This window comes from Symphalangus syndactylus, chromosome 16 (genome assembly GCF_028878055.3).
Source record: "Symphalangus syndactylus isolate Jambi chromosome 16, NHGRI_mSymSyn1-v2.1_pri, whole genome shotgun sequence".
Taxonomy (NCBI): Eukaryota; Metazoa; Chordata; class Mammalia; order Primates; family Hylobatidae; genus Symphalangus; species Symphalangus syndactylus.
Window position 1 is genome coordinate 21,370,792 of NC_072438.2, and position 12,566 is coordinate 21,383,357.

The 12,566-nt window shown below is 52.1% G+C and overlaps 2 protein-coding genes across 2 annotated transcripts; both read right to left on the reverse strand.

The window, feature by feature from the left end:
• Nucleotides 1–678: 678 nt before the first annotated feature.
• Nucleotides 679–4,714, reverse strand: NKX3-2 (NK3 homeobox 2). The gene is made up of 2 exons (XM_055246679.2): nucleotides 4,125–4,714; nucleotides 679–2,702 (listed from the first exon to the last, which is right to left on the reverse strand). The coding sequence occupies exons 1-2, from the start codon at nucleotides 4,588–4,590 to the stop codon at nucleotides 2,167–2,169; spliced, it is 1,002 nt and encodes a 333-aa protein (XP_055102654.1). The 5' UTR covers nucleotides 4,591–4,714; the 3' UTR covers nucleotides 679–2,166.
• Nucleotides 4,715–6,148: 1,434 nt separating this feature from the next.
• On the reverse strand, nucleotides 6,149–7,979 carry LOC129465028 (uncharacterized). The gene has a single exon (XM_055246680.2). The coding sequence runs from the start codon at nucleotides 7,678–7,680 to the stop codon at nucleotides 7,033–7,035; it is 648 nt and encodes a 215-aa protein (XP_055102655.1). The 5' UTR covers nucleotides 7,681–7,979; the 3' UTR covers nucleotides 6,149–7,032.
• Between the last annotated feature and the right edge of the window lie 4,587 nt (nucleotides 7,980–12,566).

The following is a 12,566-nucleotide window of genomic DNA, read 5'->3' on the forward strand; positions in this document are numbered from 1 at the left end:
CCAGGCCAAGGCCTTTAGGGTACCAAAGCTTGGAGGCCCAGGGGCTGGGAAAAGTCGCGGCTGCCTTGGAGAGCTAATCGACCTTTCGGCCCCAGGTGAAATTGAAAGAAGCCTCGGCCTGGGTTTTGGTGTTTCCCGACTCGGGAAACACCCGCGGACTGGAAGCCTCAACGCCCGCAGTGTGGCATTAACTCTTCCTTGCTCGCCGGGAACTCGGCTTGAGCGGCCAGTGAAGGTGAGCATTTAGCTCCAGTGAATCTGTAGCATTCTGGGGAGTCTGGGAGCGCCAGCTGCGTATGATCATCTGTAAAATGGGGTAATAAATAATGGTGCCCTGCCCATTCTCTGCTCCCCGGGTGGGCTTCGGTGCGGATCAAATGACGCCCTTTTATTGAATGCGAGGAAGCGCTTTGAAACCTTGTAGAGCCCCAATTGCACCCGTCCGAGGAAAACGCTCAGGTGACCCTTCTCCGAGAGACAGGTTATTCACGCCTGGTTTGCAACTAATCGCTTCAGAATTTTAGCAGGAGTTTTCACTAACCCACTCTCGAAACTAAAGACTAGATAACGTAGAGAAAGGCTCCTAAAATCGAAAGCAGAGAACAACAGGGTGGGGTGGGGTGAGGGGAGATGAAAGGGTCGGTACATTGGGATGGGGGATGGACATTGGCTGGGGGTTCAACCATGGACCCTTACTAGGCTCTGAAACCAATGCTCACGGGGAGGATGGGGAGAAATCCTAGGAATTTGTTCCCAGTTTCAGTGGGATTCGTCCATGGCTCCTGCAAAGCCCCCGAAGTCATGATTTTTCTGAGCTGCCCAGGTTTATACCCTGCCTGAGGAGTGGGCGGGCAGCAGGGCTGCTCCCAGGACAGACTAAGCATCCTTGGTCCAAGACTGAAAAGAGGTTGGAAAAAGCCCCAGCTATTTCCAGCCTGCCTTACTGGTTCCCCCAAAGTCAGAAAGAGACAGTTTCAGAGAAAACGCGGCGTCCAGGAGGGCATGTTAAACTAAAAGTTTATAAATTAAAGAAAAAATACAGCGAATAGAGCTTCTAAACTTCACAAATCTTTTTACAGTTAATACTCTAGTTGAGTGCACAGTGCCATTAAGGAGGCGAAAAGCGGCGAGGTTGGCAAGACAGGTGGGATCACCTGTTTAAGGGTAAGTGAGGGGCGGATAGGGGAGTCCCGGGCCAGAGAGCACAGGGGTCGCAGAGGGCGGAAGGTACAGACTGAGGGCCAGGCAGCTGCACTGCGGTGGGCGCCGTGGAAAGGCTGGCCAGGGATATTCACATTGAGTATAAAAATAATCGTCATTTGAATACAAACAACTGAAAAGTGCTATACGTCTTAACCTCCTTTAAACAAATAAAAAGAAACGAAGGAAAGTTTCCGCAGAGGGTTGCCCGGGTGTGCGCTCTCCTCCTTCCGGGGCTCCCAGGCGCTTCCTGCTTGTGCAGGTACCTGGACTTCAGAGAGGGAAGATGTGGAGACCCCCCGGCTTGCACCACACTCGCAGGCTCCCCTCCTTACATTCAGCACCCGAATCGGGCGCCCCCACCCTAGCTCTGATACACAGGAGGGGTGGATCAGAGGGCCTGAAAACCCAATCCTTCGGGTTTCAAATCAACCCCTGGCCTGGTGCTGCCTGGGACTGCCAGGGTTTCGCACTCCTTGGTTACAAATGCAATTTCCAAAAATAAAAGGTATGTAGATACACATAGATTGGTAGCATGGATACCATGAACTAGTGTGGCCTAGTGCAGAAAGCTCCCAGCAGGCCTGAAATTCTGAGGATTCAGGCTATGTGGTCTCCAGGAGTTCCCGCTCAGGGAAAACCCCACCCCCAGGCAGACATATTCGAATCCAAATTTAATTCCAACATTGTTGTGATAATAAATAGAGCCCAGGGGCTTCCAGGCCGGTGGGCGATCAGGGCCCCTAGGCCATAGGGTGCCTCTGTTCAAATTAGAAAAAGGCGCCCCCTCGGGGCAGACTCAGCCCAGCTGTCAGGGGACAAGTCCTGGCTAAGGGGAGCTGGAGCTGGGTTTCACCTCCAGGTGCCTCCTTGGCGGGGCGCCCCTTGCAGACTACAGCCTACAGCTGTCAGCGGCGGTCCGGAGCCGGAGCGCGGGAATCACTCGCTGCCTCAGCCCAGGCCGGTTCACTGGGTGCCTGCGGCGGCCGCGCAGGTGGAGAGCGCCCAGCCTGGGAGGCAGTAGTAGGGGTAATAGTAGGAGGGCTGCAGTGGCAGAAGCGAGGGTGGCCGCAGCACTTCGCCGGGCAGGTATTGTCTCTGGTCGTCGCGCACCAGCACCTTTACGGCCACCTTCTTGGCGGCGGGCGCCGAGGCCAGCAGGTCGGCGGCCATCTGCCGGCGCTTGGTCTTGTAGCGACGGTTCTGGAACCAGATTTTCACCTGCGTCTCAGTGAGCTTCAGCGACGCGGCCAGGTCTGCGCGCTCGGGCCCGGACAGGTAGCGCTGGTGGTTAAAGCGGCGTTCCAGCTCGAAGACCTGAGCATGGGAGAAAGCGGCCCGCGAGCGCTTCTTGCGTGGCTTGGGCGCCGCCGGCTCCTCCTCCTCCTCCGCGACGCCTGCCGGCCCGCTGCCGCCCCCGCCGCCGGCCCCGCTGCACAGCGCGGACACGTGTGCACCTCTGGGGCCAACGCCGTCGTCCTCGGTCCTTGGGCTGCGGTCGCCTGCGGACCCCGGTGGGAACAGAAACAAGAGACGGTCAGCGCCACAGACGAGGTGAGGCCGGGCCTCAACTGCAGGGGTCACGGGAGTGGGGCGGAAATACACTTTGATCCCACTCAAGCGGAGCAGAGGTCTGGGAGGCCCTGAGCCCGGGAGACCAGTCTTAGAATCTTGCCCCACTGGGTATCCCATCTAGGCTTCTTCTGGGGAGGGCGGCAGACTCAGCCGCTGTGTCAACGCTGTGTTGTCGAGACCAGCTCCCCACCCTCTCTGGGCCCCAGGTTCCCCTCGGTAACTTGGGGCACTCGACCCGAGCATCCGCGAAAGCCCTCCCGGCTCTCAGCGCTGAGCACTGGGATTCTAGACTGCATTTCCGGCTCTCTGCTTGGGTTCACGCGCCTCTCCACACTCAGTTCACACGCACACACGCGCGCGTCCTCGCAGCACACACTTGTCTGGTGCAGGTAAGGAAAGGTGGAGGCGGATCTTGGGGCCAAAGGTATTTAGAATCTTTCACTCTCAGCCGCCTGGGATTGCTGTGAGGGACATGGAAACAGGCTGAGCCAAGGCCTTAGATGAGAGGATGGACTGGCAAGTAAAGAGTGAGTGTTGCCCCTGCCTTGAGTTTTTGGACCCTGTTCCCACACCAGTTTCTCGGTCTCGTACTCGCCCTTCCGAAGAACTCCAGCAGAAAGGTCCAGCGCTCCCCGGTGCTTGAGGCCTACAGAAGCTTGTACCCAACTAGGGCGGGCACCCGGGTCTTCCAGACCACAGGACAGGACAGGCCACGGCTGAAGAGGCCTCTCTCCTGCCTCCAGGATGAACTAAAGACCCACTCCGGGATCCTCGGCCTACGGCTGCTCTCCCAGACCTGGGGTCTGAGAAAGCCAAACCAGCCGTTTCCCCAAAGCTCTAGTTCTGCAGATTCTCAGCTCTGGCCCACGCGGAGGTGTTCTTCACCACCTATCCACCTACTACGGGGCCCGGCCCTGGGACCTTGAACTGGCAGGGTCTCTGGTCCAGAGCTAGGTCACTGGCTACCTTAGGTCTCTGAACCCCTCACTTTTCCGCTTCCCTGATTTTGGGGATTTGGGGACAGACACGGCAGAAAGCACTGGCGACGAACTGAAAGACTCCCGAACGCAGGGGACAGCGGTTCTCCCAACCCAGTCTCATGCATATTGGCCCAGGACGTCTCAGGCCTCTCCCCAGGACGCAGGGCTCTGAGGAGCTACTCCGGTCTCTCGTGGGCTCAGTTCCCGAAGTGATAGAGCAGCTCGCGCCAGAGCGCAGAACTTCGGGATCTGGCCAGCCTCCGAGCCCCAGGGCGCAGGGGGCTCACAGCTGACCACCCCACTTGGCGTGGTTGCCCTCCGCGTCCATCCCCTCAGCCCGGCCCCCATCCCCGCGAAGCCGCAGCAGACCTGAGACGCTGGCGGACATCTCGCTGTCGCTCCGGCCCGCGGCTTCCTCCTCTAGGTCTTTGGAAGCGACCAGCTCACAGACCGGCTGGCCGAGGCTCAAGGATCCCCCCGCGAGGCCGGCCCCGCTGGCCCCCCGCGCGTCCGCGCAGCGCCGCCTGCTCTCGTTCTCCTCGCTGAGCGCGGAGTCCGAGTCCCAGCCTTCCGGGCTCTCCGCAGTCCGCCCCGCAGCTGTTCTGGTACCGGCAGGAGACGCCAGCAGAGAGTCCTCGGCGCCCCCCAGCGCACCCGCGTCCCTCTCCCCAAAGAGCCGCCAACAGCAGACAGCGGGCGCCGCGGCCACCGACAGCGCTGTGCCTCCGGGCGCCGGGCGCCCCTCTGGCGCGGCCAGCCCGCCGCGCTCCTCTTTCTTGTTGAGGATCGCCTGGATGGAGAAGGGCGTCAAGGTGTTGGCGCCGCGCACGGCCATCTGCGCCGCGGGCCAGAGCGGCCGGCGGGGCGGGCAGCTGGCGCGCCGAGCAACTCCGAGCGGGACAGACAGCGCCGGCGGCCGCAGCGCAAGTGAGCTGGGTGTACGAGGCCGCCGCCGCCCACTGCTGCGCGGCCCAGCAGCCCCCGCCCCACTCCGTTCCAGGATCTGCGCCGACCCTCACCCCCACCTTAGAGGCCCACCCCGCCCGGAGACCCCCTCCCCCCGAATCCAGAGCCAGACGCTCTCCTTTCGCAGCTCAGCTGGATTATCTCATTGCTTCTCGCCCTTAGGGGCGGGCCGGGGTCTGCCCCCTCGGGGGACGTGAAGGAGGATTGGTGGGGGCCCCTCCGTGGCAGCAGTCCCCTCCCGAGCGCCGCCGGGGCGCACGGCCCGAGTCACTTTTTCTTTGCGCGTCTGTCCCTTCCTCGCCTGCAGGATTTCGCTCCTGGCCAGTCCTCCCCTTCCCTGCTGGGCAGGCTCTTCCGGAGCCCACCCCCGGCGGCGGCAGCAGCCGCGGCCGCTGGATTCCGAGAGGCGCGGGGCACCTTTTTACCCCCTGCCCTGGTTTTATCTGTTTCTTTTCTCTTTCCTTCCCTTGCGTTCCACTGTACCACCCCCCTCCCGCCCGGGTGTCATTCCTCACTGCTGAGTGACAGCCTGAGGCCACACCCCTCCACTGGGCTGTCCCGGGCGCTCCCGGCCGTCCATTGGCTGGCTCCAGTTGGGCGACGTTGGCTTTAACAGACAAAACTGGGCACGTTGCGCCGCTAAAGACAGGGTCTGACTTAACCCCTTCTCTCCTAAGCCTGGTCCTCGAAGCACCCTCCAGCAACAAGGAGGCTCATCCACCCCAAACCACGTTTCTTACCTCTGCAGATGGATCCACCTATTCCAGCGCTTTAATAGAACACTGAAACTAAGCTGAGTCAAATCTGCGGAGAAAATCCAAGATAATGCAGTTCCATAAATCATGCTTGTAGTTTCTGTTCTCTAGGAAGGATTATAAACACGAAGAACAAAATGCATCTTTTTTTTCTCCCGACAGTTTCGCCGCTTCTTCATTGCTAATGCTCTTTGCTGAAATGATCAGTTAATTAAGATCACTCTAGAAATATTTTTCTTTCCTCGTCGTCTTTGATTTGATTCGATTTTTGTAGAGGAATTAGAAAAAAATGGTATAGTTAGAACTAAAGTCAGGAGAAGAATTGAAAGGCATCTTTGGGAGAATTTCTGTAAATTTTATGGTCGTTTCCCTGGCAGATCAATATTGAATTTAATTGGAGTTTGTTAAGTTTTGCATCAGGAAGAAAAAAATACTTTCAATTTGTTTTTTTTTTAAATATCTCTTACTTGTGAGTTGAATAAAATTATAAATATATATGTTTGCTTAAAAGTATACCTAGGAATTACCATAAAGTGATCCAGAAGTGACAACACTTTTTGCTCTTTAAAAAATAAGAAATGCATTGTATTATGTAATAGTAGGAACCAAGCTAAGAAACACAAATATTGTGGGTATATAAAAACATTTTTAAATGTGTTATTCCTTTTTTAATATAAAATTTGCTCAATTAACGTACTTCACTGTTTTCCATAAACTTTACCAGAGAGTTAACACCAAATACACAAACTTGAACCATTAAATACCTTTAAAGGACTATGATTTTAATTTAATAAATTGCTAGGATTGGTAGTTTTGGTGTCATTAAAATAAATAACATTTCCCCTTGTTGCTTTCTTTTTGGTTGTTCTTTTTCTGCACCGCAGAAGGAAATACACCGACTATTCATAGTTTTCAGCCTCAGAATGAGGTTTTGCAGCATCTATACTTTTCAGCATTTCGGCTACATGATGCTTTCTTGCTTTGTGCAAACCTTGTAGAGTACCTGGGAAAAAATATCCAGTTGAGGTCATTGCCCTTTACAGCTCTTTACAATTACATCAGTTTTGAAGGAACGCCATTTAAATTTGGTGTCAGTGCTCAGCAAGTGTAAGGACGCAGAGTGGAACAGAGCAGAATGCTTACAGTCTTTCAAAAACAGTGTGTCCTCTCCTCCCCCGCTGTATTATTTAAATTACCGTTCTCCTCACTTCGGGTAGGGATGTTGGGAATTATATATAGTGAGGAGATTGACACTGGTTGCCTGGAAGGTAGGGGACGGGCAGGTATGGGTTTGGTGTCCCGCACAACTATCGCTTTGTGGGTTTAGGACTTGATGCCGACAAATAATGGAGTGAGATCCGAACATAAAGGCAGGCAGAGATGTTTGGGGGCTGAATGACCGAATACTAGACTAGGTTTGGGGCTACGTAAAGAGTTGCTTGAAAACAACTACCATTTAGTTGCGAATCCCTGCTCTCTTCCCTTTGATTCGATGTTTAAAAAGAAACCCAAATCACAGTTGGACATGCTCCTGCCACAGGCTTGGGCAGAAGTCTTCAAAGCATGAAAAGATGTGGTTCGGCGATTTTGAGTTGTCGGGTATTTTTGTGTCCCAGGAGTGTGAGAAAGGGGCTACGTTCCGCGTCTTCAGGAGGCGCACAGCAAGGGAGTCTCCTGGTGTCATCTCGGGCCATTACGGCGCTTAGTCGATCATTAGGTCTGTGGGTGACTGTAGGCAGAGCCGGGAGTTGGGTGCTTGGCGCGGAGGGTGAACTCGCGGGTCTTGAGCTGCAACTAGAAGCTGCTCCTAGCAAGGGGTCGGGTGGAGATGAAAAGACTGTGGGGGCGGGGAGGTGGTTGGATGCCCAGAGATATCCCGGCGTAACTACGGAGTTCAGGCCCAGAAGTGGGGGTGTGTGGCGAAGGCGCAGCAGGCCTGCCCCTGTTGGAGGACCGCAGATCTGGACGCGACCGCGCGGGCGTGCCTGGGTCCCGCTTCCTGCCCATCGAGGGCGACTGCCTTCGGGCTCAGCTGTGAGCTCCAGGAACTCTGCAGCCTCCCGACGGGCGCCACGCTCCGGCCTGGGCCGGCCCGGGAGTTGGCGAGGCTGCGCGGCCCGGCGGGGCGGCCGGTGAGGCTTTCGAGAGGCACCGGGCTCGCTCGGCGTCCGCGCCTCTCTACCCCGCCGCGCCCAGGGGCCCATTTTTTCCTAATCTTCTGCCTCTCCTCCTTCTTCCTCCCTCTCTTCCTCTACCACACCTTTCTCTTCTTCCTCCTCCCTTCTCCTGCTCCTCCTCCGCAGTTTAGATTCTACGGGCCCCCTACGCGTCGCGCCCTTCTGTTCCCGGAACCGCCCGAACTGGGGGTGCGGCTGCGCGGTGAGACTTCCGCGGGCGGCGTGCGGAGAGCGGGATTTGACTGCGAAAGCCAAGGGGGCGGGGAAGGGGAAGCCCCGGCTCTCGGGGGCGCGCCGTAAGCTGCTGCGCACGTGCCCGCGCTCCCGGGGGCGGCCTGTGGGCTCGGGATTTCCTGGCGGCGCCACCGCGCGCCTCGCGCCAGACGCCCGCCACCTGTGCCCTGGGCCGCCTTCCCTGACGCCAGCGGCCGGAGGGCGCGCGCGCCGGGTGCTGCCCAGCAACGAAAGGCCATGCGGGGCTCGTCCCTCAGATGCCGGTGACCTTGACTGAAGTCACCTGCTTTCTTTAGCTTCCAGTCCTTTAAAACGAGGGTTTGGACCCGGTGCCTTCTGAAGCCGGTGTTTCACTGAGTGAGCAAGTGAAGGGTGTGTGTGTGTGTGTGTGTGTGTGTGTGTGTGTGTGTGTGTGTGTGTGTGTTTTGGCTGGGGGGGGTGGGGCGCGGCGGCGAAGGGAGGGAGGGGCGGCGTTGCAGCCTCCCCAGAGCCAGGTCCAGGCAGAGGTAGCGCCCAGCACTGACCGTCGGTCCCAATCCGCAGACTCCCGACGGCGATCCAAACCGCCTAAGCATCCCAAGCGTCGAGCACCCGCGCCTGTGTTCCTGAGTCACCCAGCGCCCTACAGCGTTTCTCATGCACACGATCCAAATATATCAGACTGCAGAGAGAGGCTGTATTGTAACTGGCCAGCTTATAATACTAATATATTAAATAATAATATAAAAGGTAGTTTTATATTTTAACAAATATTGCTCACTGACAGTGTGCCAGGAACCAAAGCCTATTGTTTCATTGAATGTACACACCCCTGGGACTGGAATGAGTAGAAAACATTGTTATTCCCGTTTTACAGATGAAGAAACTGAGACTCCTGACTATCAGTAAGTGGCTAAGTCAGGATTTAAATCAGGCTTTATCTGATGTCAAATCCAGTTGGATTTTCTACTCTAATCGGTTTTTCTCATTAACCTTCAGACTTATTTATTGTTTCCCATCATAGACCTTACCCATTTTTAATTGCTTATTCATTGGAAAAGGAGCTTCGTTCGGATTTAGGGTAATCAAAGAAAAAATTTAGTCAGACAAATCTAATGCCTTTTTTTGTTCCACGCATTTGAAAACAAATCACACCAAGGCCTGCGGATCTGAACGTAAACCTCGTTGTGTAGAAAGAAGGAAACACACCATTTTATTATAATCAACAAACTAAACCGTGTGTAGAGAGAGACAGCCAGGTGATGGAAACTTATTAGGCTCAGAAACCAGATTGTGCGCGCGGTTCTGAGACGTAGCCAAGCGATCTCACGCAAGACCCTCTTTGGGGCTTAGTTTTCTTACTTAAAAAACCAGGGTTGGAGATCACCTCTCAGGGTGTTAAAAAGACGTGCCAGCCTCGAACCCGCCTGGGTACGGTGGAGAACGAGCGCCACCTAGCGGGCATCCCTCTAGGGTTGTGCGTACTTTTATAGGGAGGTACTAGTACATAAAACGGACTGCTTTGCTTCTAGTTTCGTGTACACAGCCACGCGCTGCCAGGGATCTAATAGCGGAGATGTTTCATTTAAAAAAAACTCACCCAGGCACGATCAGCACCTCCACTGAAGACTCACCTCGCTCCAGGGCCAAGGGGAAGGGACTGGAGCAGGACGCGGGCGTGTTGGGATCAGTTTTAGAACGGAGGCCACAGCAAGCCCTGGCCCACCTCCTACCCTATCCTGCATTCCACAGCTGCTTGCTGTGAATATATAACCAAAGCTCTCGCTGGATGATCATTTAGGGTACAGGCATCCCTTTGTGTTTTATTGGCGCCATAGGAATGTTTTGTTTTGGTTTGGTTTTTTGTTTTGTTTTGTTTTTGTTTTTGAGATGGAATCTCGCTCTTGTCACCCAGGCTGGAGTGCAATGGCGCAATCTCGGCTCATTGCATCCTCCGTCTCCCGGGTTCAAGCAATTCTCCTGCCTCAGCCTCCCGAGTAACTGGGATTACAGGCGCCTGCCACAACGCTTGGCTAATTTTTATATTTTTAGTAGAGATGGGGTTCCACCATGTTGGCTATGCTAGTCTCGAACTCCTGACCTCAGGTGATCTGCCCACGTCAGCATTCCAAAGTGCTGAGATTACAGGCGTGAGCCACCGCACCCGGCTAGAAATCGTTTTTTAGAAACTAATTTATTCACGATACAAACTGAGGTATTTCACCCTAAAGATCAGAAATTTCAGGCACTGAAAACAAACCTCAGTTTCACTCTCTCACCCAAGCTGGAGTGAAGTGGCACAATCTCGACTCACTGCAACCTCTGCCTCCTGGGTTCAAGCAATTCTCCTGCCTCAGACTCCTGAGTATCTGGGACCACAGGCATGCACCCCACGCCCGGTTAATTTTTGTATTTTTAGTAGTGAGAGGGTTTCACTACGTTGGCCAGACTGGTCTTGAACTCCTGACCTCAAGTTATCCGCCCACCTCAGCCTCCCAAAGTGCTGAGATTACAGCCACCGTGCCTGGAAGGGTTTTATTTTCTTATTTATGTTGTCTGTTTGACAGTGGGTGGATGGCAGTTGTTTTCGGGGGCTTGAGGAGGAGAGCAGGGGAGGAGCCAGCTTGAGTAGATAAAGAGAAACATGCTATGGTCAGTTGCTGGTGCTGAGTTTCAGATGCTTGTGAAACAAAATGAAAGTCTTCTGGATTTATTATATATTTTTTTCTCTAAGACACTATTCTGAAAGCCCTTGCAGAGCTAAGCCAAGTTCTCCTTGGGAAATTTCCAGCTAGTTCTTATTTTGTGTCAGGCATTATTCTAGGATCTGTAGTTCAAGGTCTTGTAAACTCCTACTCTCAACAGGCTACATTCTGTTGGAAGAACACCTATAAATAGACGAATGCCTAAACAAAACAATGAAAAAAAATCAGGTGGTAATAAATACTGTGAAGACAATTTAAAAAGAATGATGTCAGCTGACATCATACTGAATGGGCAAATGCTGGAAGCATTCCACTTGAAAATCAGAATAAGACAAGGATGCCCTCTCTCACCTCTCCTATTTAACGTACTATCGGAAGTCCTGGCCAGGGTGATCAGGCAATAGAAAGAAATAAAGGGCATCCAAATAGGAAGAGAAGAAGTCAAACTATCCCTGTTTGCAGACAACATGATTCTATATTTAGAAAACCCCGTAATCTCTGCCCAAAATTCCGTCAGCTGATAAAAAACTTCAGCAAAGTCTCAGGATTCAAAATTAATGTGCCAAAATCACTGGCATTCCTATACACCAACAACAGCCAAGCCGAGAGCCAAATCAGGAATGTAATCCCATTCACAGTTGCCACAAAAGAATAAAATACGTAGGAATACAGCTAACTAGGTAGTCGAAAGATCTCTGTGATGAGAACCACAAAACACTGCTCAAAGAAATCAGAGAGGACACAAACAAATGGAAAAACATTCCATGCTCATGGATAGGAAGAATCAATAGCATTAAAATGCTTATACTGCCCAAAGCAATTTCTAGATTCAATGCTATTCCTGTTAAACTGTCATGAGATTCTTCACAGAACTAGAAAAAACTATTTTAAAATTCATATGGAACCAAAGAAGAGCCTGAATAGCCAAGGCGATCCCTAAGCGAAAAGAACAAAACTAGAGGCATCATACTAACTGTCTTGAAACTATACTACAGGGCTACAGTAACCAAAACAGTGTGGTACTGGTACAAAAACAGACATATAGACCAATGGAACAGAATAGAGAGCCCAGAAATAAGGCCACACACCTACAATCATCTGATCATCAATAAAGCAGATAAAAATGAGCAATGGGGAAATAACACCCTATTCAATAAGTGGTGCTGGGATAACTGGCTAGCCATATACAGAGGATTAAAATTGGACCCCTCCCTTATACCACATACAAAAATCAACTCAAGATGGATTAAAGACTTAAATGTAAAACCCAAAACTACAAAAGTCCTGAAAGAAAACTAGGCAATGCAATTTTGGACATAGGAGTGGGCAAAGATTTCATGATGAAGATGCCAAAAGCAATTGCAACAAAAGCAAAAATTCACAAATGGGATCTAATTAAACTTAGCTTATGTACAGCAAAAGAAACTATCAACAGAATAAAGAAAACAACAGAGTAAAGAAACAACAGAGTAAATCCTACAGAATGGGAGAAAATATTTGCAAACTATGCATCTGATGAAAGTCTAATATCCAGCATATATAAGGAAATTAAACAAATTTACAAGCAAAAAACAAACAACTCCATTGAAAAGTGGGCAAAGGACATGAGCAGACACTTTTCAAAAGAAGACATACATGCAACCAACAAGCATATGAAAAAAAGCTCAGTATCACTTATTAGAGAAATGCAAATCAAACTCACAATGAGATAACATCTCACGCCAGTCATAATGGCTATTACTAGTCAAAAAATAACAGAAGCTGGAGAAAAATCAACACTTATACACTGTTGGTGGGAGTGTAAATTAGTTCAAACACTGTGGAAAGCAGTGTGGGGACTCTTCAAGGAACTAAAAATAGAATTACCATTCAACCCAGCAATCCCATTACTGGGCATATACCCAAAGAAATATAAATTGTTCTAACATAAAGGCATATGGACCTATATGTTCACTGTTGCACTACTCACAATAGGAAAGACATGAAATCAACCTA

Coding starts and splice junctions, on each gene's coding strand:
- LOC129465028 (XM_055246680.2), bottom strand. CDS start 7,680: ATGGGCCCCTGGGCGCGGCGGGGTAGAGAGGCGCGGACGCCGAGCGAG.
- NKX3-2 (XM_055246679.2), bottom strand. CDS start 4,590: ATGGCCGTGCGCGGCGCCAACACCTTGACGCCCTTCTCCATCCAGGCG. Junction 2,703..4,124: donor GATGTCCGCCAGCGTCTCAG/GTCTGCTGCGGC, acceptor CGGGGTCCGCAG/GCGACCGCAGCCCAAGGACC.